At 53.8% G+C, this 27,119-nt stretch overlaps 10 protein-coding genes across 10 annotated transcripts; 4 read left to right on the top strand and 6 right to left on the bottom strand.

The window, feature by feature from the left end:
- Positions 1-380: 380 nt before the first annotated feature.
- BDY24DRAFT_442160 (class I SAM-dependent methyltransferase) lies at positions 381-2,190 on the top strand (the record flags this gene model as incomplete). Its single annotated transcript, XM_076644665.1, has 9 exons — positions 381-555; positions 683-907; positions 999-1,080; positions 1,171-1,199; positions 1,283-1,313; positions 1,371-1,509; positions 1,598-1,670; positions 1,754-1,885; positions 1,961-2,190. Exons 1-9 carry the CDS (start codon positions 405-407, stop codon positions 2,188-2,190), a joined length of 1,092 nt encoding a protein of 363 aa, XP_076495786.1. The 5' UTR covers positions 381-404.
- Positions 2,165-4,219, bottom strand: BDY24DRAFT_392103 (sucrase/ferredoxin-like domain-containing protein). Its single transcript, XM_076640872.1, has 6 exons — positions 3,838-4,219; positions 3,373-3,627; positions 3,010-3,183; positions 2,908-2,934; positions 2,575-2,831; positions 2,165-2,479 (listed from the first exon to the last, which is right to left on the bottom strand). The coding sequence occupies exons 1-6, from the start codon at positions 4,142-4,144 to the stop codon at positions 2,315-2,317; spliced, it is 1,185 nt and encodes a 394-aa protein (XP_076495785.1). The 5' UTR covers positions 4,145-4,219; the 3' UTR covers positions 2,165-2,314.
- Positions 4,220-4,681: 462 nt separating this feature from the next.
- BDY24DRAFT_415994 (uncharacterized protein) lies at positions 4,682-5,223 on the bottom strand (the record flags this gene model as incomplete). Its single annotated transcript, XM_076643526.1, has 3 exons — positions 4,682-4,726; positions 4,844-5,032; positions 5,185-5,223. The coding sequence occupies 3 exons, from the start codon at positions 5,221-5,223 to the stop codon at positions 4,682-4,684; spliced, it is 273 nt and encodes a 90-aa protein (XP_076495784.1).
- Positions 5,224-6,011: 788 nt separating this feature from the next.
- Positions 6,012-9,163, top strand: NMT1 (glycylpeptide N-tetradecanoyltransferase NMT1). The gene is made up of 14 exons (XM_076640871.1): positions 6,012-6,233; positions 6,311-6,414; positions 6,561-6,685; positions 6,775-6,841; positions 6,928-7,019; positions 7,097-7,188; positions 7,277-7,393; positions 7,567-7,737; positions 7,855-8,188; positions 8,320-8,607; positions 8,704-8,769; positions 8,835-8,859; positions 8,945-8,955; positions 9,026-9,163. The coding sequence occupies exons 1-14, from the start codon at positions 6,046-6,048 to the stop codon at positions 9,107-9,109; spliced, it is 1,764 nt and encodes a 587-aa protein (XP_076495783.1). The 5' UTR covers positions 6,012-6,045; the 3' UTR covers positions 9,110-9,163.
- Positions 9,164-12,642: 3,479 nt separating this feature from the next.
- BDY24DRAFT_392097 (uncharacterized protein) lies at positions 12,643-13,902 on the bottom strand (the record flags this gene model as incomplete). Its single annotated transcript, XM_076640870.1, has 5 exons — positions 12,643-12,982; positions 13,070-13,161; positions 13,289-13,468; positions 13,599-13,679; positions 13,793-13,902. Coding segments are annotated over 5 exons (737 nt in total), but the record flags the coding sequence as incomplete, so codon positions are not given.
- A 573-nt stretch (positions 13,903-14,475) lies between these two features.
- Positions 14,476-15,567, bottom strand: BDY24DRAFT_85718 (uncharacterized protein). Its single transcript, XM_076645195.1, has 2 exons — positions 15,532-15,567; positions 14,476-15,370 (listed from the first exon to the last, which is right to left on the bottom strand). The coding sequence occupies exon 2, from the start codon at positions 15,268-15,270 to the stop codon at positions 14,632-14,634; it is 639 nt and encodes a 212-aa protein (XP_076495781.1). The 5' UTR covers positions 15,271-15,370; positions 15,532-15,567; the 3' UTR covers positions 14,476-14,631.
- Positions 15,568-16,001: 434 nt separating this feature from the next.
- On the top strand, positions 16,002-19,109 carry BDY24DRAFT_435256 (ATP-NAD kinase-like domain-containing protein). The gene is made up of 11 exons (XM_076644170.1): positions 16,002-16,110; positions 16,216-16,509; positions 16,809-17,183; positions 17,300-17,360; positions 17,443-17,639; positions 17,743-17,846; positions 17,928-17,988; positions 18,074-18,425; positions 18,547-18,613; positions 18,701-18,785; positions 18,875-19,109. The coding sequence occupies exons 2-11, from the start codon at positions 16,239-16,241 to the stop codon at positions 19,078-19,080; spliced, it is 1,779 nt and encodes a 592-aa protein (XP_076495780.1). The 5' UTR covers positions 16,002-16,110; positions 16,216-16,238; the 3' UTR covers positions 19,081-19,109.
- Positions 19,110-19,280: 171 nt separating this feature from the next.
- Positions 19,281-22,146, bottom strand: BDY24DRAFT_442155 (major facilitator superfamily domain-containing protein; the record flags this gene model as incomplete). The annotated part of the gene is made up of 13 exons (XM_076644664.1): positions 19,281-19,526; positions 19,668-19,756; positions 19,893-20,008; positions 20,082-20,258; positions 20,335-20,474; positions 20,542-20,850; positions 20,952-21,042; positions 21,116-21,187; positions 21,255-21,344; positions 21,418-21,531; positions 21,609-21,664; positions 21,746-21,849; positions 21,980-22,146. The coding sequence occupies 13 exons, from the start codon at positions 22,144-22,146 to the stop codon at positions 19,393-19,395; spliced, it is 1,659 nt and encodes a 552-aa protein (XP_076495779.1). The 3' UTR covers positions 19,281-19,392.
- A 673-nt stretch (positions 22,147-22,819) lies between these two features.
- BDY24DRAFT_392091 (uncharacterized protein) lies at positions 22,820-24,337 on the bottom strand. The gene is made up of 3 exons (XM_076640869.1): positions 23,940-24,337; positions 23,404-23,841; positions 22,820-23,315 (listed from the first exon to the last, which is right to left on the bottom strand). Exons 1-3 carry the CDS (start codon positions 24,000-24,002, stop codon positions 22,917-22,919), a joined length of 900 nt encoding a protein of 299 aa, XP_076495778.1. The 5' UTR covers positions 24,003-24,337; the 3' UTR covers positions 22,820-22,916.
- A 472-nt stretch (positions 24,338-24,809) lies between these two features.
- On the top strand, positions 24,810-27,079 carry BDY24DRAFT_392090 (uncharacterized protein). The gene is made up of 11 exons (XM_076640868.1): positions 24,810-25,060; positions 25,212-25,309; positions 25,406-25,495; positions 25,575-25,659; positions 25,727-25,797; positions 25,885-25,958; positions 26,056-26,177; positions 26,248-26,352; positions 26,432-26,529; positions 26,606-26,675; positions 26,741-27,079. Exons 1-11 carry the CDS (start codon positions 24,835-24,837, stop codon positions 27,016-27,018), a joined length of 1,317 nt encoding a protein of 438 aa, XP_076495777.1. The 5' UTR covers positions 24,810-24,834; the 3' UTR covers positions 27,019-27,079.
- Positions 27,080-27,119: the final 40 nt, after the last annotated feature.

The raw sequence follows: 27,119 nt of genomic DNA, 5'->3' as shown, positions 1-27,119 counted from the left end.
TGAGGGGAGAGAAAGCGACGGGTGGGAGAAGGAGAGGACGATGAGATGAGAGCGACGACGTGACTCGAGGACTGGGAAGCAGCATTTCAGGAGAGGCGAGCTATCTACTTGGGAGGAGTGCGACTGATATCGAGTAGACGATCACTACTGATACGACATCGAGTCGATTCTAGCGGAGGGACGAGAAGTCGGACGCGTCGCACGATCTCGTTTGCTCCTCCTTTGTTTCCACCTTGCTTGCTTGCCGTAACGATAGCTTTCACCTGCGTCTTTTACGCGTACCACCACGTTCAGCTCCGACATGCTGAGACCTCCTTGAAAAGCTGGGGGAAAAAGAGGTTGACCCTTTCCCCCAAGTCTCCTCCAAACCACCAGCAGCCCAGCCCCCTCTCTCTCCTCCCTTCATGTCTCCTTCGAGCTCGGATTCCAGCCCATCGGACGACCTCAGCGAGTTCGACTTTGAGTTCGACGACACCTCTTCCTTCGCTACCTATCCCTCTTCAGAAGGAAGCTCCAGTTCTTCCCTCGTCCACCGTCTCTACAGCTCGAAGAATGGTGCGTTGAGCTCGACGACGTTCCCCTTCCCCTTCCTTCCCTTCTCCTGAACGACTCCTTCGATCCCTCCCAAAAGCTGATCGTAGGAGATATTCTCCGCCTTCCTTTCCTACTTCATCCTCTACAGGTCGTACCTACTACGCCCTCAGCGATGCCTACTTTTGCCCCATGGACGAGGAGGCGAGGGTCCTCGAATCCCTCTTTCACGACCTCAAGCATGTCGTCTTTGGAAGCTCTTATCCTCTTCAAGTATCGTCTATGATCAACAGGCTTCTTTCTCGACCGGCCAACGTGGAAGGGAAACTGGAAGGGAAGCAACCTAGGGTGCTAGACGTGGGGTGTGGAAGCCTGGGTGAGTTCATGAGCGAGCTTCCTCCCGGCGAGGATGAGGGGATTCGAAAAAAGCTGATTTTTGCTTTCCTTTCTCGACTTTTGATCCTCAGCTGTTTGGATGATTGATCTGGCAAAGAAGTATCCCACTGTTGAGATTACTGGGCTGGATCTTGGAGCGAAGAGGTTTTCGCAGTGAGTCTCTTCGCCGTCTCTCTTCTCTCTCTCCCTTTCCTTTCTCTCCTTTCACTTTCATTTTTCCTAACGAACTGTCTTATCTCTCAGTTCTACTCCTCCAAATTGCGTGTACGAGAGTGAGCGAACATTCTCATCTATCTTGAGGAGAAAACCTGCTGCTTCCTCGCTGACACTGTCGCGTCGCTCTCCTGCTCGCCAGTCTGCGATGTTTCACGAGAAGGAATCCCATAGTACGTCTCTTTCTTTACTCTCCGACGCTCTCAATACTGATCAATGCCTCCCTTCAGTCCGGATCGACACTTCCAGATGGTGAATCAGTCGTTTCTGTCATGGTGGTGTGCGAAGGAGGGATCTTACGCTCGACTGGTCGAGGAGATCGCTCGTTCTTTAGATACGGGAGGAGTGTATCTATGCATTGAGCCTTCGGTGAGTTTCCTTCTTGCTGTGGGAGTCTACCCGCGTAGCAGACTTTCTCGACTCGCTAACGATCCTCGTTCCCTTTGATCCTTTTCAGTGCGAACTCTGGACGGAGAGCGGGGAGCCTCTAGCAGATCGTTTTCCAGGCTTAGCCGCCTTTCAGAAGATTCGTACGTATTGAACGCTTTGCAATCTGCGAAACGAAGGAGAAACTCTCGAAGCTGACGGAACCTCGACGCGTCGCTTTCTTCAGACCACGAGGCTCTCTTCTCAGCCTCCCCTCCAACGCTCGACGAAACTGAAATTATCAAGCGCTGTGGACACTTTTCGCGATGCTTTTCAGAAACGATCACCATCCAACTTGGTTCTCGGTCGTCTCGAGGAGGTCCGTTTCGCTTTCTTCCTCTCGCTCCTCTCTTCTTCGCTGACGAGCTCATCTCCTTTCTTTGCACTCCCTCAGTCAACGCATCAATAAACCTAGCAGGAATGAACTTCCTCGAAATGTACAAGATATTCTATCGCCCGTGGATGCCACTTCTTCTCGGCAAGACGGAGGACGAAGCCGATCTGGTCACCAACGCGGCTCAGGAGGAACTAGCAGCACTGGAGAGAACGGAAGTGGGTCGGGGAGTGAGAGGGAGTATATTTGTTATGTTTGCTATCAGAGGAGGGAGGCCAGTGGCCGACTAGCCATCGATGATCATGGTCGAAACTCGAAGGACGACGCTGCTAGTAACAGCGGAAAACGCAAACTAAGTTCTAATGGTACTCAATCTAGTCTATCCCATCCTGAAACCAAAACGAATGACCCATTCTACCAGTCCAACAAACTCTTACCCTTCTCTCGCCTCAAGTTTCCTCCTCCTCGGAGATGTTCCGCCAAAACCTCTCCCTTCAGAATCGTCTTCTCGACGATAGCGACGCAGTCTCGAGGTCGAACTCGGCCGTAATAGAGGATGGCTCCGGAGGGGAAGCAGATCTGGTGGAGGAAGATGAAGACCATGGGACAGGGACGAGAAGTCAGCTCGATGCGATTTTCAGTACGCGTCGCGAAAAAGAGAGCCCAGAACTCACGATCATCACTCCCGAGTACTTGTGCCCACTGAGATGCGAAATCTTGAAGATCCCGACCTCCTTGTCGTTCCCTCCTCCCCCTCCGGTGCCCGAAGCATTGTGAAGGAGGTTCTGAATCTCTTGTTCCGACGAGAGAGACGAGATCTCTTCTCCGGAAGGGAGGTGGTGAAGCGAGGATCCAGTGGTGTCGACGTCGAAGCCGTGAAGGGTGAGGGTGGAGGTAAGAACAGATTCAAGCAGAGGAGCGGCGATTCCACCTGTAAAGCGAGATCAGAAGATGGTGAGCTTGGAAGGCGAGGCGACGAGGAGAACATCGAGCGACGCGAGACGAACACTTCTTGTCTCGAGTCTTGTGCGAACCTGCGATAGGAGGAACGAAGGAAAATAAGGGTTAGTATGTAGGACTTCTGGAGGAAAGACGAAAAAACTACGAACAGAGAAGGACGACCGCTCGGTAGGGAAGGATCCAAGATCTGAGTTGTTCGTCGGAGGAGGAAGCAGGATGACCGAGAGCGGAGACGGAGGGATCCAGATTTTGATCGTAGAGGGCGTGGGCTCCCTCCTTGGAGATGGGGATGGCGGAGATGTACTTGAAGTCGGGGAAGAGGACTGGAGGACGAGATTGAGTGAAGGAGCAGACGCGTCAGTTTCTGTGACGCGTTCTGATCGCCCTGCCTCTTCCGATTAAATCCTCTTAGAGATTGATCCAAACATCGAAGAAGTAGCAACCACCTCCGCTCTACCGTTTTCCCCCTCGATCCCGAGACCGTCAACTCGAAGAAGAAACAAAAGACTCACGAGCACACGTCTTTCCCTCTTCCTCATCCACCTCGATGCTACTCGCCAAAACCGCCAGCTTCGACATCTCTTGGGTATCGTACAGTCCAGGAATCTCGATGGGAGGTTCGACGCTAGTTCCAGAAGGAGTAGGTCGAACCGCCTTTCGCTTCTCGACTTGAGAAAGGTGGAACGCCAGGGAGGCAGGCGTTTCGGCGATTTCGTGCTGCCAGTCGGTCTTTGAGGTCGCGATGATGGTGAGTCGGTTCATGGGCTCTGTAAGAAGGAAGAAGAAGTGAAAATTAGCGTCAAGAAGATCGAGGGAAAGAGAGAAGAAAGACGGCTGATATCGATCGTGCGAGCTCGAAGTTGAGCTTCGTTCTTTTCCTTCCTTTCTTTCCTCCACCCTTCCTACGAGTGAGGAACTTCTGCAGAAACCTCTCCCCGGCAATTCTACACGCACTGAAAATGTCCTCGAGAACTCACTAATGATATCTCCCAACATCTCAGTCTCCAAATCCATGTCAAACTTGGACGGGAGCTCGGGGAACTCTCCTTCCTCCTCGTCGTCTTCACAAGAATCGCACGAGCTGCAAGCGATAGGGAGTTGAGACTTGAGATCCTCGAGTTGAGAAGGGATAGGGAGGGGTGGTCGTCCGACGGTTGGCAGGGCTGAAGCGAGGGAGGAGGCGACGGAAGCGAGAGGGTCCTCGATGGAATCGACGGTGTCCGCGGAGGGAGGAGGAGGCGAGTCCTTGGGAGTGGAAACGAACGAGTTCAGACGAGCGAGCATTGGTGAGGGAGGAGGATATATGCGAGTTGGGTGGTGGAGGTCGTGATGGTTGAGGGGGAGAGCAAGGCAGCGAACCAGGAAGAGGGCGTTTTAAGTCGAGCTCGACGCACGGTCTTGAATCCCTCCTCCTCCTCCCCGCTCTTTGCCCAGGCTTGAACTTGACGTTCGATCTGATTTTCATGCACAAAAATCCCTCATGGAAAACCTTCAAGGGGTCGCAGATTCAAGGGGTCGATACCCCAAGCCAAAAAAAGCTTGGGAACAGCAGAGCAGGGGATCCGAGAGTTAACAACGTTCGTCGCCAGGTGAGGGAGGGAAAGTCGAGGTCAAAGAGGAGGCGACGCGTCTCTGTACCTCGTCTTTGGTGAACTACACGACAATCGGCAGCAAGACCTGAGCTTTCACTTTCGGAGAGAGATCCTCAAAGGTATTTCATGAAAGATTCATGGCGATAGACTACAACAAATCGAGGCGACAAACGGCGAAGACGGTCGGAGGTCGAGAAATCCTTCGCTCCCTCCCCCTCTTCCCGTTCGTTTACTCGTCGGACTGCTTCATTCTCCCGTCAGGAGTTCCGTCGGCCTAGTAGTGAAAGGGGAAAGGCGAAGGAAGAGGAGGACGCGAAGGAAGAGGTCAGCGATGGAAGATCGAACGTCGAAAAGAGATCGCGTCGCAGAAGAACGAGATCGGAGAACGTACCTTGAGCCCCCCATGCTCAGAAGGCTTGTAAGTTCCACCAGAGGCGGATCCTCCATCAGAAGAGGAAGAGGTGGAATCGTCGGATCCTCCTGAGGTTTGACCTCCCTTTTTGCCTCCCTCGACGGCTCGTTCGTGATCGCCTCCGAAGCCGTGCTCGGGGTTCATCCGCTTGTCGGGAGTACCGTCTTCCTATGGGAGTGAAGTGAGAAGGGATTGGAGAGAGACAGGAGGAAGAGGAGGAGGAGAATAGAAGGTCAGCGCGACCTCGCGGACTCGAAGATCAAGAGGAAACAAGGAGGAACATCGAGATCGGAGGGGAAGGAAGACGGAGAAGAACGTACCTTGAGACCGTCGTGCTCGGAAGGCTTGTAAGTGGACATGTTGCCGATTGGGTGAAAGTGTAGGTGCGGGAGGGAGAGAAGCGGTGAAGAGGGTTGAGGTTTGGTTGGTTGAGGAAACGAAGAACAACGAAGAGCCTTTTGTACCCTGCTGGAATGGCTGAGGGGTCAGGTCGTCAAAGGAGCTGTGGAGCATCTTACGTAGAAAGGATTGAGACCTGAGGGGGCGAGGGTGGAGGGAGGGAGAGATCGTTGGAGTCGAAAGAAAGTCGTCGCGTGAGGTGATGGCCGATGCGCTGGTCGAGGGCGAGATCGTGTGTTTGACGAAGAAGGAGCTGAGAGGCCAAGGGAGTAGGGACGAAGGGGCTAGAGACGAAGGTAAGTATAGATTCCTCGAGGCTCGATCTAGGGAAGGAGAGGAAGATCGAGCTGAGGAAAGGAAAGCGGGATGATGAGGTCGAACCTGACGCCTCCTAAGCACGATGTAAACATCGAGAAAGAGAGTGGAAGTAGCCACGTGCTCACAGGATAGCACACTCTCAAGCTTTCGGTCTCAACATCGACGAAAGAAGGCTACCGACGAGGTGTAGATGGCCCAAAAGAAAGGGACGGAGGAGGGAGGAAACGGAACCGAGCAGTGGGTGAAGTTGATTCACCTGAGGGATCCGTAGGGTAAAATTCTCAGAAGAAAAGATGAAGTTTTGAGCATTCTCTGCGTGTGAGCTCTGCTTCAGAGACTATTGATCTTTGTGGTTGTTGGCGTTGGTGGGAGACGGGACCGACGAGCTCGAAAAGACGAACGACGAGCTCAACGTTTCCTTCCCTCTCAACTTTCAGCATCCCCCCCCCCCTTTCCCTTTCAGCATGTCTACTCCCGGTGCCTCTACGTCGGCTACCATTCAAGAACTTCACTCTGATTCTGAGAACGAGGACGCTGGATCTGAATCTGGAGCTGTTGAAACCGTCACGACCGAGGAAGGAGGAGTCGAGGTCAAAGCAACAAAGAAGAAGAAGAAGAGATCCAAGGCAAAGAAGACAATGGACAAGATAAAGTCAGTAAGGAGCTTCTACTATAGAGGGTCATCATTGTGTTGCCGAACTCTTGACCTCGTCCTCTTTTTTCTACCAGGTCTGCTCTTCCTGGAGGAGACAAGGACATTCCGGACGAGATCCTCGACCGAGTGATGCAGGAGGTCGACAAGCTTCCAGCAGATCAGAAGACAGATCAAGATCGTAAGTAGATCTTCCTTATACGCTCGAAGATCTATCCTTTACGATTTTAGAGGGGAAACCTGCTCGAAGACGGCGTCGTTGCTCTCGACTCCGAGCTGACCTTCTCCTCCCTTCCTTCCTTCCTTCCCGTTCGCCATCTCCTCCAGTAAACCAGGACAACGTTCGCTCAGCTCTCAAAGCTATGAACCTTATGAGGATGCTCGAGAGTCATAGCAAGAACGGTGGCTTCGTAGAGCCAGAAGCTCACAAGAAGGATGCTGGAGATCACAAGGTTCTTCTCTCCCTCCCTTCCTCCCTCCTCCTCCATCCCTTTAGCTTTTGCTGACCATAATTCGACTCTTCTCGACCAAACCTTTGCAGTTCTGGAAGACTCAACCTGTTCCTCAGGTCCTTGATCCTGAACTCGAAGCCGAGGGTCCTATCGACGGTTCGTCGCTCTTCCTTCGTTCTCACCTTCGACTTGAGCTCGAGCTCTGACCTTCCCGTCCTCCCTTCTCCTCTTCGTTCTGCCAGACGCCAAGACCATCGCCGACGTCCGTCCTACTCCCTACCCTCTTCCCAAAGAGTTCGACTGGTGTACCGTCGACGTGGACGATCCCAAGCAGGTGAGCTCGAGTTGCTTTCCTCCTTTTTTGTTTTCGCGACGCGTCTGGGCTGACTTCCATTCCCGTTCTCGCAACAGCTCCAAGAAGTCTACGACCTTCTTTCTCTTCACTACGTCGAAGATAAGGATGCTTCCATGAGGTTCAACTACACGGCCGAGTTTTTGAACTGGTTCGTCGTTTTCATTTCGTCTCCGTTTCGATCCTTCTCTTCCTCGCGTCGACCAAAGCTAAGAACGCTTCTCCTTCATTTTCCACAGGGCTCTGAAACCACCTGGTTGGGTACCTTCGTGGCATGTCGGAATCCGAGTCAAGACTACCAAGAAGCTCGTCGCTTTCATCTCTGGAATCCCCGTCAACCTTCGAGTTAAGAAGAAGTGCGTCCAAACTTCACTCCCTCAGCTCCACCTTTCTTCCGAGACTCTCCAGCTTCCCTCGAGGAGTATCAGTCTTCGATACTTCTCCGGTCCTCGGCTCGATCTGAAGCTTCTTTCTCTCCTTCGCTTTTCGAAAACTGACGCGTCCTCTTCGCCCCTCCTTTCCTTCTCAGCCTCGTCAAGTGCTCCGAGATCAACTTCCTCTGTGTTCACAAGAAGCTGAGATCGAAGAGGCTCGCTCCCGTTCTCATCAAGGAGGTCACTCGTCAGTGCAACCTCGTCGGTATCTGGCAGGCAATCTACACCGTTGGAATCGTCCTCCCAACTCCTTTCGCCACCAGTCGGTTCGTTCTCCTCTTTCCCCTCCTCTTCTTTCGCTCTCCGTCCTCCTATGTCTACCTCCCACCGAGACTGACCCTCCTCCTTTCCCTACCTCCCACTCCTCGAATCCCTCCTCACAGGTACTACCATCGAAACCTAAACCCTCCAAAGCTCATCTCCATCGGATTCGCCGTCCTCCCTCGTGCCCAAACCATGGCTCGATGCATCAAGGAGTACGCCGTCCCTACCGAGACCTCGACTCCTGGATGGAGGAACATGGAAGAGAGGGATGTCGCTCAGGTCGGAGTGCTGCTGAGGAGGTACCTCGAGAGGTTCGACGTCGCTCCCGTGTACGAGGACGACGAGATCAGGCACTGGATGCTGAGTGGACAGGGAGATGCGTCGAATAAGGGTCAGAACGGGGAAGGGATCAAGGGAAACGCAAAGCAAGTCACTTGGTGCTACGTCGTCGAGGTGAGTTTCAGTTTTTCTTGCCTGCTCTTCTTCCTTCCTCCGAATTCGAGTTGCCGCCGCTGCTTTCTCGATTCGAACTCATGCTCATCTCACTCTTCCTCTCGTCTTGCTTGTTTTTCTTCCTCTCGCAGGACCCCGAAACTCATCGCATCACCGACTTCGTCTCCTTCTACTCCCTCCCTTCGACCGTCATCAAATCCGTTCAGTACCCTATCCTCAACGCCGCCTACACCTTCTACTACGCTACGGATCGAGCCTTCCCAGCTTCGGATCCCTCTCAAGCTTCAACTTCGGCTTCGGGATCGAGTTCGACGGAGGGAGGAAGACAGTTGACCTTCACCGAGGAGAGGAGGATTCGAGACGCGAGGGAGGCGAGGTTGAAGGAGTTGATGGCCGATATGCTCGTTGTTGCCCAGGCGGTGAGTTCAAACTGGCTTGTCACGCTCTCTCGAGGGAGGATCGAGACGGACGAAGACGTGTGCTGACTCGGTTTCGACGCGTCTCGTTCTTCTCAGGCTGGGTTCGACGTGTTCAACTCGCTGACGGGACTCGACAACCAGTCTTTCTTGAAAGAACTGAAGGTGAGCCTGACCCTTTATTCTCGTTCTGATTCGTCGTGCTGATCAATCCTCATCTTCTTCACCAGTTCGCTACGGGAGACGGTTCTCTGCGTACGTCCTCTTGGTATCTGCTTTCTCTCCCTCTCCCTCCCGCTGACCCTTCCTCCTCCGGCTTTCCATTCTTCTGCAACTCAAGACTATTACCTAGTAAGTCTATGTTCTATCCACTTCATCCTCCAAAGCCTCTTTCCTGACTCTGCCCTTCTCCCTTCGACAGTACAACTACCGCGTCCAACCTCTCTCCGGCGGCTGGCCTTTGGATCGATCCGGAACGAGTGGAGTCGGACTCGTCATGGTCTGAGAAGCTTTCTTACGATACCCTTAGACACCCGGATGAATCCGTCTTACAACCAAACTCTCGAGGAGGGCTGAAAGCATCGCGGGTTCCAAACGACGCGATCAAAACAAAGAAAAGAGAGAGAGCTTCAAAGCATGAAAAGGGAAGAGACAACCGAGCGAGAGGAAAGCTATTGAGAGTGCAGTGTGCTAAGTGAAGCAGGTAGAAACGTGTATGAAAAGGCTCAGATTACAAGAGAGGGAAGAACAGCAGCTGTGGAAAGCGACGATAAAGAGACGAACAGAACGACGAGATTGATGAAGCTATGACGTTAGTACAGATGCTAGAAAGAGAAGAAAGCGTTCGAAGGACGAAATTCAACGAAGGAACTATGCTAGAAATAGACGAGAGGGGCGACGAGAAAGAAAAAGAAAAAGCACGAAACAAATGACTCCGACCCTCGCTCCCTCACTCGAACGTACCAACCCAACCTGACCCTTCACCTCCTTGATATCCACCACCGCCACCGTCAACCATTCCCGTACCGGACACCGGATCTCCTCCTTCGACGAATCTCGCACCTCCCGCGCCGTCGCTCCAGTTCCCTCGTTGATCGACGACGCGACCTGTCGACTGCGACGATGGGATTTCAGCGGACAGTTCGTAGCGGGATCCTCCAAAAGAGTTTTGGTAAGCGTTTGAAGAGATGGTTTGGTGGGGAAGGTTGGGGAACGACGTGAGGAGGGAGTCGAGGGCTTGACCGCAACTGTCGAGTCGTTGTTGTCGATGGTCCTCGAGTCGTTGCTCCTGGGCTCGGCCGTCGTACGGGATGGTGGGATAAGAAGAGGTGGCGGAGGAAGATGGTGGAGGTGGGATGAAGAAAGAGGGAGGTGGGAGCGACCGTGAGGAGTAGACGGAGGCGGACGAAAAGGACGAGGTCGAGGTTGAAGGATACGATGAAGAGGAAGAGGAAGATGTGTAGACGTTGTCGGCGAGGGAGGGAGCTGGTGGATAGGATACGAGGTTTGGAGAAGGTTGAGTGTGCTGATGAAGAAGACGCGGTTCGAATGACCCCGGGCTCGAGTAGACGCGTCGATCTTCCCAACCTCCTTGATTCGACGACGGGTTCCACAATTCCTGTTGCTTCGCCGGACCACCTACGGATCCCACGACTTCCCAACCCCCTTCTAAAGTCCGACTTGTCTCCCAATCTCCACCTTCCTCCCAACCAGGAGCGCCTCGAACCATCTCGTGCGGATTGATCGGTTCGAGTCTCGAAGTCCCGACGGACGATCTTCCCACGTCTTGATTGAGCGCTGGGTCCCACTGGTGACCCGAGAGTCCGTCATCGTATCCATGTCCGAGGTGAGGAACGTAGGCGGCGGGGGAGTCGAGGTTTGAAGGCTGAGGGAGGTAGGTTTGGGAAAGAGGGTACGGGAGAGAGTTGTGAGAGGATGGGTGGGCGACGGGAGGGTAGGTAGAGGAATTGAAAGGGTTGGAGAAGGATTCGGAGTGGTAGAAATTGGGTAGGAGGGTGTGAGAAGCTGGTGAGGGGACGTAGGGGATATTGGGATCGAGGGGAGAGTTGTTGATCGAGGACGACCGTTCGGAGGAAGAGGAGAACTCTGCGCCTTCGTCCGTTGCGGGATGAAGAAACGAGCTTGACCGATCGCCTGAGTGAGTATGGGTATGTAGAATGGGTCGGCCGAAGAATGCTGAGGAGGAGGCGAAAGACGCAGGAGTTGGGAGGGAGGTGGAACTGGAGGGGAACGAAGACGACGCGAGATTTGCTGTTGGGCTCTTCCGCTTCCTTCGAGCAGGGACCGGGGTAGATTCGACGGCCCCATGTGCCTTGATCCGATGGCGAGAGAGCAGATCTGATCTTGGGAAGCGCTCCTCGCAGCTTGAACAGCCTGGGGAAGGGAGGGAGAAGTCGACAACGCGCTCAGCCATCGTTTCTTCCCGCTCACACCCAGTTTTCGAGCTCAGTTCAACGAGGACTCACCATATGGCTTCTCTCCAGTGTGCGTCCTCGAGTGTCTCGTTACGTGCTGAAGTCGAGTGAAGGTAGCTTGACAGAAGGGACCTGGAGAGCATCGGAGAGAAGTCGCAGCGACAAGGAGAGGGAACGAGGGCGGGAGCGACGAGACCGGTGCGAGTTGAGAAAGGCAGTTGATGACCAGAAGTAGTGCGAGAGGAAGAAAGGTGGTAGTAAGAAGCGGGAGAAGGAGTGTCAGCGTTCATCCATCAAACCTCAAGCGAAGGACGAGCTCGTCTCTGGCTCCTCCGAGACCAGCGATCCCTCGGTGAGAAAACTCGATGCCTCTCTCCACTCCCACTTTTCCCTCCTTTGACGACGCAGACACAGAATCCATAACCACTTGAGCGCACTGGTAAAGCAAGAGAAGACGACTCTTTTGCTCTCCTCCTCCCCCCCTTCGAGGCCTCAAGCTCCGGGGAGGCCTTCCGCTACCCCAAGGAAGCTCTCAGCCCTCCCTCGAAACGAACGAGGCCTTGAAAGTTGAACACTCACAAGCAAAATCTCCAGCCATCTTCTTCGAGAGCGGGCGAGCGAGAAACGAACGAGAAGTCGATATGAAAGGATTGATGAAGAGTTTGGTCGTGGAAGTTTCAACCCTGAAGGGAAAAGAGAAGAAAGAAAAAGATTCAGACGCCGTGGATGATGAGGCGTTTCTTGTTTCCCTTTCCTCTCTTTCTTTTTGATCGAGCTGCTCAATCGTTTCACGACGGGTGGAGGAACGGAACAGGCGCCCGTCGTTCGATGAGCTCATTCACTGTAGCGAAGTACCGCAGAGACCGATCCTCGCTCCTCTTTTGGTCGCGTCGCTCTTCATCGAAGCTCTTCCTTCGCTTCTCCTTCTTCTTCTGGAGAGGGAAGGAGAGAAAGTTCGCACGGACTCTGAGCTTGTTTCCTGTTTAGCACCTTTTCGGAACCGGTGGCTGGCAGAGAAGATCGGGATTGCGTCAGATTCAGGTTTTGGGAACGAACCTTCGGCGAATTCGAGACCACAGGACATGAAACCACAAGCGCCCTTGCTCTCTCTCTCCCAACGGTACACAAGCGACTCGAATATAGGAGCATGAATGACTGGAACAGACTCGACAGAGCTGCATCGACCTCTCTCAAACTCCCCATCCACCCGTCTCATCGTCGTCCTCGTCTCCGTCCTCCCCTTCCCCCTCCTCGACTTTCCAACCTGCTGAAACCTCCACCTCCTCCCCTTCCCCCCTTCCAGCCTCAGAAGCAATTCTCTCCGAGGAACCCGACTCAGCCATCCTCGAAAGGTTGGATCCGTTCGTTTGGGTTCCAATTCTGATCTTGACGGGAGTGGGTTTGGGAGTGAGAAGATTTGTCGAGGATCTGTTTCCGTGAGGGAGCCGAACGGTGACGCGGTCGTGGGAACCGAAAAAGCGGGAGGAAAAGAAGGTGGTTGAGACCGGGCAGGGCAATCGAGGAAAGGGATTAAAAACGGGTGGCGTTGATGAAAAAGAAGGGAAGGGGGCCAAGAAGTCAGCACCGACTTTTCTGTGTGCCCTGAAAATAATACTGAGGGGTCTAAAGGACCTGCTCGCCGAGGTGAGGCGAATAAAGTGAGGGAAACTCACGTCGAATTAGCGATCGGAGTGAGCGATCTGGTGGGTGTCGCGTCTCCTCCTCCTCCTTCTCCCCAACCTCCGTCTCCTTCGTCCTTCTCCTCGGAAACCAACTCAACAGCCGATGACGGTACAGACCTCCTCGAATCCAGCGAAGCTCCGTCGGAAGGGAAGCGAGGTCGACTGGGTCGGTCGAAGGGTGAGTTGAGAGGAGAGGTTTTCTTGAAGTAGGTCGGAGAGGGCTGTTTCTCCAACGAGAGAGATTGGAGGTCGAGGGAGTCACTGAAGGGAGGAAAGGTCAACGAGGAAAGCGTTCATTCGGTTAGAAGGACGAAGAAGGAGAAGGGAAAAGGAGGGAGACGGACTCACGAGCTCTTCGACGCGTCCCAATTCAACGAACCCGACCCAGCGGCCTTGAGTTTCTTCTCTCGAGCGACTTCTCGTTCGGTGTCAATCTTGGCCTGCGATGGAAGAAAGCAAAGGAAGAGGATGTCAGTATCCAATCAAGCTCCTCGAAGCCAGAGCCGTTCAAACCAGCCCTCGTGAGGGAACGATGGAAAAGAGCGAGAAAGAGAGACGAGAACTCACTTGAACAGCCCTATCCAACTCCCTCTTCAACCTCTCGATCTCCGTCTCAGCCTGACTCAACCGTCTCTGAGCACTCGCTCGTTTCAGTTCCCTCTCTTCCCTTGATCCCCGTCCGTCGTCGTTGACCGAAGGTTCTCGGCTTCGAGTAGGAGAGTGAACGAGAGCGTCGACTTCTTCCTTCTGTCAAACGCAAGGGAGACGAAGATTTGATCAGCTCTAAGTGAGAAGTCTTCCGAGTTGATGGCCAAGCAGGAGTCAACGAGAAGGGAGGGATCGACGAGAACGAGAAGAAACAGAAGCAGAAACTCACCTGATGCTCAGCCTCAATCCGCCTGTTCTCCTCCCTGATCCTGATAATCTTATCATCGAGCTCTTTCCCAGACAGCTTCCTCTGTAGACGCACACGAACCATCGAATGCGAATCAGCGAAACGATTCTCTTCGACGCGTCGACATCTTCGAGCTCTCCTTCCGAACCCCCAACGTGAACCAACGAAACACTCACCTCAATCTTAATCTCCGGCCTCACATACCCGCCGTTTCCACCACCACCAACTCCTCCGGTCCCTGCTCCAGTCCTATCCCTGCTCAACCCCAACGCTCCAGCGATCATCCGTCCCGACGGCGTGCTCCCTGCTGCTCGTTGGACCCTTCCTCCAGCTGCTGCTGCTGCTGCTGCTGGCGACGTAAGAGGAGTAGCTGGGGAAATAGGAGGAGTTGGGAAAGACGATGAAGCTTCCTTGGACTCGTCGGTGGAGGAGCGAGTGGGAGGAGGAGCGGGAGGAGGTTGTCTCTCTTCGATCTCGGGAGGAGGGGACGCGAGAGGGGAGATGAGTTTCGAGGTGGGTGGATTGGGAGCGATGAGGTTCTTCTGGGGCCGTTGCTGTTGTGGAGTCGGGGCGACGAGGCTGGGAGAGGGAAGGTCCCAAACGGGAGCGGTCGCGTCGTCGTCGACCTTCACGTGCGCCGTGGACGAAAGGGAAGTTGGGGAGGGGACCTCCCATCCTGAGATCTCCTCTGCTGGCGAGTCCATAAGAGAGAGGGTCGAGACTGCTTCTGCGATGGCGGCGGTGATGGTGGGAGAGACCTGAACTTGAGGAGAAGGCGGGGAGGAGACGAGCTCTCCGAGTTCGAGGTCGTCGACTCCGATCGAAGGTGCTGCTGTTCCAGGAGAAGCGACGGCCTTCGATTCGACGAAGGCGATGAGGGATCCTCCTTCCTGCTCGCTCTTCTCACTCGAAAGAGCGGCGGAGACCGACGACGACGAAGGAAGAGAGGGAGGGATGAAAATTCTCTGACTTTGACCTCCCGATCCTGGGATTCTGGTCGTTGGCGACTTGATTCCTACGGGAGCTGGATCCTCCTTTGGCGACGACGACGAAGACGAAGGGACCCTGATGGAGACTCTAGACGCTCGAGTCTGCTGGAAGAGAGAATGCGAGGACGACGAGGAGGAGTGACCTGGTGAAGTCGGGGTTGCAGACGACGCGACGGAAGGAGGAGGAGGAGGACTCGCTGGGGAGATGGGAGTAGGAGGAGAGGTAGAGTTGGGTGATCTGATGGTGACCTTGGTTGGTTTGGGAGGTTGTTGGAAGAGAGGAATGGCGGAGGGAGAGGAGAGAGAGTGATGAGGGGCAGGTTTCGGAGGGAGGCCTGCTTGACGCCATGCCGCTGAAGAGGTCGTCGAGAGTCCGTTTCCTTCTTCCCTGACGATGTAAGACGAGCCGGAAAGATCTCCGTTCTGGGTTGAAGAGCTTGTCCTTCGGTTGGATGGAGGCGGAAGAGGAGGAGAGGGGAGAGTGACCGAGGAGGAGGAGACACAAGGGAGGTCTGGGAGAACGCTTCCTGGGACCTGAGCCGCTTTGGATTGGAGGGAGAGGAGTTGAGACTGAGAGTAGATGGGTCTGGTAGCGTCTGCATGGTGAGAAGGGTGAAGGAGGGAGGGAGGGAGGGAAGGAAGCAGAGAAGCTCGCCAGCCTTCATCTCGCGGCCCTTTTCTCCTCCCACAACTTGAACCAACGTCTCTCAATCGACCCAGAGGTTCAAAAGAGTCGAAACTCACTGCTAGACATGTTGATTCGAGCTAAGAACAAGAAGAGAAAACGAGAAACGAGAGTCAGATGGAACGAACGAGCTCGAGCTCACGGACCCTTCGCCCTCCCTCCTCCTCCTTCTTCTCAAGCCTCCTCCTGACTACTCCCTCGCCTCTTCTCCTACACAATGAAACTTGGATAAAGAGCTCACCTTTTAGCTACCTGCTAGATTTGTTCTTCCGAGAAGGTGATGGTTGGGTGGCGAAAGAGAGAAGGCAGAAGCTCGTCCCTTCCCTCTCTCCCTAGCTCCGGCTCGAGAGGGGCTCGGGAACAAAACGAAGGACGCGAGTGCTTTATCCTGTGGTCAAGAAGAAAAACACTCAAGAGGTCAAAGGTGGATCTCAGCTTTTACACTTAGGCGCAAGGTCGCAGAGAGGAACGACGTTGGCAGGTCAAGAGAGCTGGTCGAAAGACGTCCCTTCTCTTGTTTGGATGGTTGTCAAGGCCGTTTGATCGCTCAGAATGAGCTTGAAAGCAGATTTTCTTGCTCGAGAGGAGGATCTCAAGTGATTGCTCGACCCTTGGGTTCTCAAAGTAAATTTGAGCGCCTTGAACTTCGAATAAAACACGGCGTGAAAACGGATCTCGGTCACCTCCTGCCCTGAAGCTCACTCGTCTCTCGACGTCGACCCACTACTTCTCTTCTCTCTTCTCTGTGCTCGCTCCATAGACGACTCCTACCTCCTAGACATCAATTTAGCACGGCTCTCTTTTCGCATCCATCGATCATGTACGTCTCAGACTCGTCGCTTTGTCCTCCCACTTCAGGCTCATCCTCGCCTCGTCCCTGCCTTTCTTACCCTTCTGACGACGACGTCCTCCTTCTTCGGCACAGATCTATTCCGACTCGTGTAACTTATGTCCCTCCTTCAACCTACTCCACCTCTGCCACCTTCAACCTCGCTCAGCAGCTCTCCTCTTCCATCCTCCTCCTCGTCAACGTCAGCCCACCCTTCATCCCTCAATCCAGTTCTTCCAGTCGACAACAACGAACTCTTCGTCACAGTCCAGCAAACAGGGATCAGCGTAAAGCTCAGTCTAGTAGGAGATGAGCTTGTGATGCACAAGGTCTTGGGAGGAGGGATAAAGGGAAGGAAGGAAGGCTCGAGCTCATCAGAGGGTTTCAAACGTGAGTCCCTCCCTGCTCCTTCTTCTATTAATTCTCGAGCTGGACACAGGAGGAAGTAGCAGCAGAGTGTGCTTAGGATACAGAGCTCTCAGTTGATGGTGGTAAAGTCGAGATCAAGCTCAGGAAACGGTGGGACGAGAACGAAGGAAGGGGAATCGAGCTCAACTTTCGCTCAGCCCTCCTACGACTCTTCCTTCTTTCTCGTCGCTCTCCGACCTCTCCTACACATCTCTCACTCCTAATATATTCACTCCACACCCCTATACTAACCCTCTTCTCTCCTTTCACTTTCTTCGCAGTCGCTCCCAAACCCCTCCTCACAATCCCAACCCTCCTCCTCATCTCCTCCTCCCTCTCTACCTCCTCCAACCCTCCCAGCCCTTCCAACCTCCTCCTCAGAATCAACTACCTTTCCTCCAAATCCAAGGGTCACACCCTCACCCAACTTCGGCTTCTCCTCCCTTCCGCTTCCAACCCTCAGCCCTTCCTCGCTCGACTGGACGAGGCAGCTTACCCACATCGTCGAGTGGAAGCGACGAAGAGGGTTTTGCTGGTGGTGAACCCGTTCGGAGGGAAGGCTGGAGCGGTGAAAGTTGCGGACAAGGTGGTGAAACCTATACTGGAGGCGGCGGCGCTGAGAAAGAAGGGGAGGGCGGTGACGGTGGAGGTTGTTCGTGAGTCGCGTCGAATCTTTTCCTTTTCTCCTCTTGTTGATATTTTAGGAGCTGTTGCGAAAGCAGCTCACAGGCTTCTTTATTCATTTCCGTCTCTTGATTCCTACTTTTTACAGAAACCACTCACGGAGGACACGCTCGGGACGTAGCAGAAACTTTGGATCCGGACGCGTTCGAGTGAGTCCTCTTTCCCTTCCTCCGTCTTCTTCCCACGCGTCTCGCCCCCCTAACCACACCTTGCCTTTCCTTCTGTTTACAGCGTCATTGGAGTAGTCTCAGGCGACGGAGTCATCCACGAGCTCTTCAACGGTTTCGCAGGTCGAAAAGACGCGTTGAAATGCCTTCGAATCCCCATCGTCCCCATTCCCGCTGGATCCGGAAACGGACTCAGCATCTCGATACACGGGAAGGTGGATGGGTGGAGTTGCTCACTGGCTACGCTGAACCTTATCAAGGGTGAGTCCTCTCTTCTCGATTGCGTTCGTTCGTTCGGACGAGTGGGCTCGAGAAACTGACCCTCGAGTACGTTTCCTTTCTCTCGATTTTGATCTTTCATCAGGCACTCCCCTGACTATGGATCTCTGCTCCATCAAACAAGGCTCCCGTCCTCGCCTGATCTCCTTCCTTTCCACGACTGTCGGGCTCACTGCTGAGGTCGATCTGGTGAGTCTTCGCCCTGCGCTCATCTCCCCTCTCTCCTGCCGCAACTGACGAGACTTCCTTTTGTTCTTTTGTGATCTTAAGGGGACAGATCACCTTAGATGGATGGGGGATACTCGTTTCACTTACGGAGTGATCAAGAAGAGTTCGTCTCGTTTCTTCGCCTCCTCTCCTTTCGCCGACGCGTCTCTTCTTTGTCCTCACTCACTCCTTCTCCTCCTCCCCTTCAGCTATGGAACTATCAACTTGGCAAGGAACCGTCTACCTCAAACTCGATCCTTCCACCAACCCTCCTTCCAAAGCTGTTTTCGCTCGACATCTTCAACGATCCGTCGACTCCTCTTCGAGACTCTCTGGATCGACTTCCCCTTCGCCTCCAACATCGAGACCCGAACTGGAAGGAGACGGACCTCTTCCTGATTTACCTGAGGATGAAGGAGCTACTCCTTGGTTGGACGAAGAGACGAGGGACCAGTGGGTGAGGTTCGAGAGTGGGGGGAAGAAGGGAGCTGGAGCGAATGGGAGTGGGAAGAAGGAGGATCTGTTGTATGTTTATACGGGGACGGTGGGGATGATGTCTCGGTGCGTCTCTGTTTCTTTACGTATGCGAGCTCGGGAGGTAGGGAAGGGGAAGGAGAGGAAGGAGAGTGGAAACGCTCGAACTGACGTGATCTTCCCTTCCCTCGTTTCGTTCTGTTCACAGAGACTTCCTAGCCTTCCCATTCATTGCTCCAGGAGAAGGGTACATGGATGTGGTGGTCCAAGAGATGGTGTGTCCGCCTTACCTGCCTTTCCCCTCCACAAGACGCGTCGAGTCGAATCGAGCTGACCTTCGCTTCGTTTTCGTTTCGAACCAGACCTCCCGAACCATAATTCTCAAAAACTTCATCGGAGCAGAATCAGGAGCTCCAGTTCTTGATTCTTCCATGAAGTACTTCAGAGGTTCGTTTCCATACTCAAATCGTTCGTTTCGTTCCTTCGACGCGTCTGACCCTTCCCTTCTTCTTCGCTCCCTCTTGCCTTCGTCTTAGCCTCCGCCCTCCACTTCATTCCTTCGACACACCCGCAGCACATCTCCATCGACGGCGAAGCCCTCGCTTCGGAGCATGGCCCGTTCACTGTTGAGGTGTTCGCTCAAGGCAGGACGATGGGGTTGAGAGGGAGGTGGGAGGGCGGGGACGAGTTTGTGAAGGAGGGGTATTTGGAGAGGGCTTTGAAGTTGGAGGAGACGTATTAGATAGAGGATGGTAATGATGTGTCTGTATCTTTGTGAAAGAGTCGTTTGAAGGGGAGTAGAAAGGACTTGTACAGGTCGAGCGTGCAAGATGGGCGATGAGCTGCGAGAAGAGACGAAGGCATTGATGTGACTGAAATTGGCATGAAATGCAGGCGAGAATTAAACGATATATATCAACGAGCTAGAAACGACTGAGAGGAAGCATGCAATGGAAAGTGAGGAGCGAAAGCGAAAGCGAAAACAAAAACCCAACGACGCGAACGGAAACATACGAGAGCAAGATGAAGAAAAATGAACGAGGTGTACTAGTGTCTAGTGCTTGAATTCAAACAACAAGGACTTGTTTCCGATCGTAGGGGCGATGTGTTTAGCGTAATGATCCTTCTCCTCCGAGGTCAACGCGTTCCAGACAGCTCGCTTCTGTCGGTTTCGCCACATGAAGTAACCTAGAGGACGAAAGACGAAGAGGAGGGAATCAGATCAGCCGTTAGTCTCGATTCCAAGCGCGCTCGTCGGAGGGAGAGAGAGGAGAGATCTGAAGGAGGGGCGAGAGGGAGGAGCGGGAAGAGCGGGAAGCGAAAACTCACCCTTGATGGCGAGAAGGAGAACGATGTTGGCAGCGGCGACTCCAGCGAGAGCGGAATTGGCCTTGTTGTATCTGGGTGCGTCGGCAGCTCTAGGGAGATCAAAGTCGAAAGAGGGAAAGTCAGCGGCGGAAACAAAAAAACAACGACGCGACGAGGAATCGTTTTCGATCTCGTCTTTTCTCCTTTTCGCCTGTTCAATCCCCCTTCTCTCGTTTTGAGACTCACCTATAGATCTGAGTGGATGCGATCTGACCGACTTGAGTCATCATGTTGTAGAACGAGGCGGAAACGGTTCGAAGTCGAACACTTCCCGAGTTTGTGCTGTTCCACCCGACCATGATCTATGCAGAAAGCAATTGAACTCAGCTCGAGGGAAGCAAAGGAAGAACGCAGCAGTAATGAGGAATGACTCACGGGATGCGAGTACGGGTAGGCCAGGAGAAGGGAGAGGAGAGCGTAGCGGACCCAAGGGGAGACCGATGAAGGGGTGCAGACGAGGGCGATCAATATGACCAAAGCCCACGCTTGTCCGATGATCGCTGAGAAGGCTCGCTGGTTGGTCTTCTTGGCGAAGAAGGCGAGTCCGAAGCACTGGAGAGGGAGAGAAGGGGGCGAAGAGAGTCAAACCTCGGTTCCACAACGCATCGAAACGTCGAGACCGACTCACGTTGAACATGAAGAAGACTTGGTAGGGGATGGCGAGGAGCTGAATGTTGAGAGTGGAGAAACCGAGACCCTTGAGAACGAGGGTGAGGTAGGCGGAGGGGGCAGTAGCGGGCATCATAGCCGCAAAGGAGAAGAAGTAGACTGAGGACCGAAAAGCAGGGAAGTCAGAAAGGAGGCTTGAGTGAACAAGAGTCAAGATGAAACTCACGAGGGTAGTTGTCGAAGTCTGTAAGGCAAGCTTTGAAGTCCTTCCACGAGATGTGCTGGACCTGACTCATCGTCCCCTTTGTTGGGTCGTCTCGTAGGACTCGGTTGACGAGAATGATCTCCTCCCTCTCGTTGAACCAGCCCTTCTTCCCTCTGAGTCGACCGGCGGTGGTTGTAGGCGAGGCTGGGAGGTAGAAAGCAGCGGCGAGTCCGATGGTGAACGTGAGAGCACCCTCAATCCAGAAGAGATACGACCATCCTCCGTAGAGTCCCAAACTTCGAAGACGCAAGACACCGTAGGCAATGAATCCTGACGGAAAGGGAAAGAAGAGAAGGGAAAAGGAAGGGAGGAACGGAAGTCAGTTCGTCGCGTCGCGTCTTTTTCCGCCGTCCTTCCGTTCTCGGACGCACCTTGTACTATTCCCGTGAACGTCAGGGTAGCCCAGAAAGCAGAGAGTCTTAAAGGGAGCTCTTCGTTCTTGTACCAGAAGGTGAGATACAGCTAAAGAGGAAAGGAAGAGAGCGATTGATTGATGAGCAAAGCGCCGACGACGTTACAGAACAGATCTACTCACAATGAGATCTGGAATCAAACCACCTTCAGCGAGTCCAAGTAGAGCTCTAGTGATGAAGAATCCATTCCGGTTCTGTTGAGAAGAAGATAGGTGGTCAGTCAAACGAAACGCAAAGCGACGAGTGTTACCATGAGCTCACCGAGATCCAGCCCTGTCCAATCGTCACCGCACTCCAAGCCATGATCTGGAACGGAACCCAGTTCGTAGTTCCTAGCCACTTGTTCATGAGCTGTGAGAACGGTCAAGAGGGCGAGAGTCAGCTCGTGTCTGGAAAGCGAGGATCGAAAGAGACTGAGACAAACCTGCGAAGGAAGCTCGCTGAAGAGAAAGCAGCAGAAGAAGATCGATTGTCCGTTGTTGTAATCTTGTGTCGTCATTCCGTTGTCCTTCAGGAAGCCATCAGCGAGAGCAGAGCCCTGAGCGTCAAAAAAGTGGAAGTCAGCAACGCGTGGAGACGGAGCGAGTGGTTTACGACAGCGAGGAGACTGCTCACAAGGTTTCCACGATCCAGTTGGAGGGCGAAGAATATCAGACAAGCAAATGACATGACTGAAGCGGAAAGAAAAAAGGGAGAAAGTGAGATCAGCTTGGAGAAGGGAGGGGAAAGAAAGGAAAGTTCTGGCGACGCACCTCGTAGATCCACCTTTCGAACGACTGCGTTTTCCTCTTCTTCTGTCCAGGTAGATTCTGGATCAAAGCGATGTCGACCCTCGTAAGAATCGACGGGAGCGTAGCTGGACGAAGCAGCGAAACAAGAAAGAGAGAGAGACGTCAGCCATCGTCGATCAGTTTCTTCCTTTGCTCTCCAAATCACCGAGAAGCTGATACGGAAAGAGGACCTGGAAGTTCGAAGAGAGGACACACTAATCTCGAAGCTCCTTGTTATCCAGCACATTCTGATCCGGATCTATCTCGTTCGCCTCGACCGACGAAAAATCGAGTCCTTTCTTCTCGTCCCTTTTGAGGTCGGAGAGTGAGGATGATCCTGATCCAGGAGACGATGGTTGAGGGTGATTGTTGATGGCCGACATCGTCGAAGAAGAAGAACGGTAAGTGAAGAGAAGGAGGAGGGTCGTGGTTGATGGGAGAAGAGGTCAAAAAAAGCATCAGACGTGTTGGTGCCAGATTTCGTCGCTGAAATACTTCTCGAAGCAAACTCGTTCTCGGAGGGAGAAAAGGTGTGCTTTGGGAGGGTAGGTTAGTGATCCGGCTGAGAGATGGCGACTTCGAGTTATCTGGGGAGAGGGAGGGGAGGAGGAGGACGGCGATTTAGCCAGGAGGAAAGAGCGCCGATTCATCAGCGTCGCTGTTAAGCTGCGACGTCGGAACCAAACAGAGCTGGGGATAAAACTTTTAGCCTACCGGCTGAAGAAAGGCTTGAGTCTTGATTGAAAATGCTCCGGGTTCTGAGGCAAGCTGCTGTGAGGAAAGAGGTTGAGGAGGAAGGGAAGGAGGTGAGCTCGAGGTCGCCGCCGGAGAAGAGCCGTAGGATGGCTCAGAAGTGGACGAGATGGCGACGTATCCGAGCGTGGATTTCGAGCTTCTGTTGAAGTCGTCCTTCCATCGAAGTCCGGTGGCTTCTAAGATCAACAAGAAGATCCTGCTCCTTGTCGTGGTCCTCCGTGCCTCATCTCAGCTCGGTCCCCTGCAGAGAAGAGCAACCTCTTCTCGCAGAACATCGAGCTGAAAGAACAATAGCACGACGTTAAGATTACGTAAAAGAGCACAATGGAAATAGTAAGCAAATGAAACCCAACCTCGACCTCGACGCGACCAACGAACCACCTCTCTCCTCCTCCTCTCACTTCTTCGCTCCCCATCGGATCCCCCACCCACCAACTCCAAGATCACTCGCCACCTTCGTGTAGAGACCTTCTCCCCAAGCGTCTTCTGCCTCTCCTTCAAACCCAATCCTCACTCCTCCGTGCTTCGACTCGCATTTCGCCTCATCCAGCTCTCCGTCTTCACCACTACCTCCTCCCGTCCACCCACCAAGATGACCAACGAACCCCAGCTCGCTTGACATCGGAGTATAGACCTTCTGAAGCTCGGTTGAGATCTTGATCGCTCCGTGGGTCGTGCTATGCGTCAAAGGTCCGTGGAAAGAGCGAGGGAGGAGGAGAGTTACAAGGGAGTGGGTGCAGGAGAGGTGCAGGGAGAGGGCAGGAAGGGTAGCGCTGGATGAGGAGGGAAGAGAGAGCTGATAACGAAGAAGAGCGAGGCCGAAGTGGAGATCAGCCTCAGCCTCGACGCGTCGAGAAAGGGAAGAAGAGAGGGAGCAAGCTCACCACTTCAACGAAAACCTTCCCATGCTGACTTCCAGCGACGACGCTCACTCTCTCCCTCGACTCCATTCCTTCCGTACCTTGCACACCCAGAACGACCTTGCAGGAGCTGTGATGGGACCAAAAGAAGCCGTTGGGTCGATTTCCGAGCTTCGAGCCTCCTCCAATGAGTTGGGAGTCGCCTCGCTCTTCCTCGGATGTGACAGCTGGGAGGGCGACGGTTGGAACGGGACGATTGAGATCGATGATGTGAGTTGTAGACACCGCTGAGTGATTGGAGTAGAGGTTGATGTGAGAGGAGCGGGAGGCGGTGAGAAGTTGGGGAGGGAAGGTCGAGGGGGCTGAGGTCGAGGTGGGTTCAGAACGAGGGCTGAAGGACGAGCTGGCGGGTGAGGAAAGGGAGGTTGAATCGTTGTAAGAGGGAGGAGGGTGAGGAGCAGTCTGTGAGGAGAGAAAAGGGATGAGAAGCAAGTGGGTAGGTCAGCAAGGAAGCGAAAGACGGAGGGAAGGAAGGATCGTGAGGAGGAGGTCGAGCTCACTGATAGAGGAAGAGCAAGCGACCTGCTCTCGTCTAGATTCTTGGTATCCTTTTCTATAATCATGACCTGCAACGAGGCTAGTTGACGATCGGAGTAGACGGTTGTGGTGGTCCAAGGGGGAGGGGAAGGAGGAGGAGGACGAGAGTTCAAGCGACTCAGCTCGACGACAAGCGAGAAGCTGCGATGGACCGTCCTGGACGACGTCGAGGTCTGACATTACGAACTTGAACTTGGATACGCATAGGAGGGGAGGAAATCCACTGACGAGGAAAATAAACTGTCGGATGAGGTCATGCTCGTTGAGGGAAAGGAGAGGAAGGAAGGTTGACGGCTTCGAGGTTGAGCTCAACGTCCATCCTCTCCTCTTCCCTTCCTCGAGCTTCTTCCCACGACAGTTTTCTCAAGATCGAGGGTCGACATCGAGCGACTGCATCTCACCAATTCCGCTGGTTTCTTCTTCGAGCTCACTCTTCGCTCTCTACGCGTCGCTTACCTTCCTTCTCCTCGACTCTGCGTCTCTTCGCTCTTGCCTCTGCTTCCGAGCCCATCGTCGCGGCATCTCCTCCTGTCGAGAAGCATTTCATAGATGATGCTGATATCACCTCCGGTCTTCCCTCCTCTTAGAACGTGAAGGGACCTCGCTCGAGATTCCATTCAGGTTTCTTCGCTCGACGCGTCGACCAGCTTCCCTGTTCATCTACGACGTCTATTCTTGGATTCTTGTGCTTAGCAGAGGCGCTCCGGAAAACGATCGAGCCTCGCGGCGCGAGCTGACCGAGGTGACAATCTGGAAGACCAACGCGGAGGAGGGGAGGGGGGTGAATTCGTTTCGGCTTCCCCCTTGTTTCCTTTTCTTCCTTCCAACGTTCAACCTCTTTCCTTCCCTGCCCCCTCGATGTCTTCCCTTCTCCTTCTCCTCGCTGGCGCTCCCCTGGCTGTTCTCGCTCACTCAGGTCACCATCACGAGCATCATCAACGAGCAGGTTCAGCCCTCGAACGACGAGCGGACGTCGCTCTCACGGAGATTTACCCTGGAATGAACTTCACCGTCTTGCCTGTGCCTGTGAACGCTGCTGGATCGGTGCCTCCTGGTCTTGCGAACTGCCCTCCTCTTCCTGAGTGTGAGTCTCTGCCTTCCTTCCTTCTTTCTGCCCTTCTGAAGAACGCTTCGACCTCTTCCTCCTCCATTTCCCTCCGCACTTCCCCCCTCAAGCTCGACGAAATTGAAGGCCCCCCCCTTTGTTTCGTCTTTTCTGCTTTGTTTCTTCACAGGGACGTTCACTCTGGGTGTGTATCCTATGCAGGATCATGTGCCTGCGATTGATACTCCAGAGGTTCTGGGATGGCTTTCCAAGATCGACTTCAGCACCGTGAGCTCCCTTTTTCAACTTCATATCCTCTTCCCCTCGAGCACCCGAGCTCACCCACCCTTCTTCTTCCTTCCCTCCTCTTTCGCCCCCCCGCAGGTGCCAAGCTACCAGCCCAACCTCAACTCTACGGGAGACGGTCTTTGCGTAGCGAATCCTGCTGCTTCGACGGACGCAGCGAATCGAAAGGTGAGCTCGAGCTCTGACCCTCCTTTCCCAACGCCCTCCAAACTCTCTCGCTCACTATCGTTGCTTTGTTCTTTCTCAGTGGTGGAGTTGTGGTCAGCACATTGGAGCCAACGACATCGAGGGATGCGCGGCCGCTAAGACCTGGGGCTTAAGCTACGACGATGGTGAGGGAAGAAAATTCGACGCGTCGTTGTTCGTTCACAAACGCGAGCTGACCTCTTCTCTCTGCAGGTCCCTCGGATTACTCGCAGGCTCTTATCGAGTACCTCGGAAGCAAGAGTCTGAAGGCCACCTACTACATCGTCGGTCTCATCTCTCGCCTCGTCTTGCGTCTTCTCTTGCTCTTCGTCGGAGAAACGGTGCTGACCTTTCTCGTATTCTCCTCTCAGATCGGATCTCGAGCCCTTGAGCGACCCAATGTCATCAGGGAACAGCACATGCTTGGTCACGAGCTGGCAGCTCAGTGAGTTGCAGTGTCTCTCTTTCTTATCTCTACTCGTCGCGTCGCGTTGGGTCTCGAAGCTGACTCGACGCTTTTCTGATTTCTCCCCCTCTTTCAGCACCTGGTCCCATCCTGCCTTGACTACTCTTACCAACGAGCAGATTGTCGCTGAGCTCGGATGGGCAAGGAAAGTCATCTACGACATCAGCGGTGTGACGGTTCGAACTTTCCGACCTCCTCGTTCGTTTTTGCTCTTCCCTTCCGCTCTCCTCTCCTCGAGAATTCTGACCTTCTCAGTTCGTTCTCGCAGAGGGAGACATCGACGACCGAGTTCGTGAGATCGCTCGACAGATGGACCTGCAGCCCAGTTTGTGGAGTTCTGTGACCGGCACGCAAAACGAGTTTGATACTCAAGGTCAGTCTCTCCTCCCTTCCTCTTCAGGATTCTGAGTTCCTTTCTGAATCCTCGAATTGCTCTTTTGCGTGCTCTAAAGACTGGAGGGTCCAGGCGAACCAGACGAACGCTACGGCTGCTTACAACGACTGGATCAACCTCCTCAACTCTGAGCCCGTCGCAGCGATGACTACCGGAGTAAGTTTTTGCCCCTGTTCATCTCGCTCTCCCAAAGACGTTTTCACTGACTTCTCGCGCTTTCTTTGTCACTCAGTTCATCTCTCTCGAGCACGACGCGTTCCCCACCGAGGTCGATCTCGCCGTCCAGTACTTCCTTCCCGATGGTGAGCATCGCTCCGCCTTCTTCTCAACCCTATCTTCATCCACTGACTCAGCTCTCTTTCTCCAGCCCTCACCCGAAACCTCAACCTCACGACCGTCCATGCTTGCGTTGGGAAACAACTCTCGGAGTCCTACGCTGAGACGGCGACCGAATCGACTGCAACTTCCTCCTCCGGAACTTCCAACAGCACCACCGGTGGAACCAGCACCTCCTCTTCTTCTAACACCACCTCTTCCAGCACCACTACTCCAGCGAGTGGAGGAGATCGAACGACGAAGAAGGGAGGGTTGACCCTCGTGGGAGCGTTGGCCGCCGGGTTGATGATCTTGGGATTCTTTGCTTAAACGAACTGTTCCGTATCTATAGACTCAGTGATTAATGAGAGACCTACTACTCTTATCGAGCTCTTCTTTCGAGGCTTCCGAAGACCTTTCAGTCCTGAATG

This window comes from Mrakia frigida (assembly GCF_051309035.1).
Source record: "Mrakia frigida strain ATCC 22029 unplaced genomic scaffold BDY24scaffold_19, whole genome shotgun sequence".
In the NCBI taxonomy this organism is placed as follows: Eukaryota; Fungi; Basidiomycota; class Tremellomycetes; order Cystofilobasidiales; family Mrakiaceae; genus Mrakia; species Mrakia frigida.
This window is presented reverse-complemented; position numbering and strand designations above follow the sequence as displayed.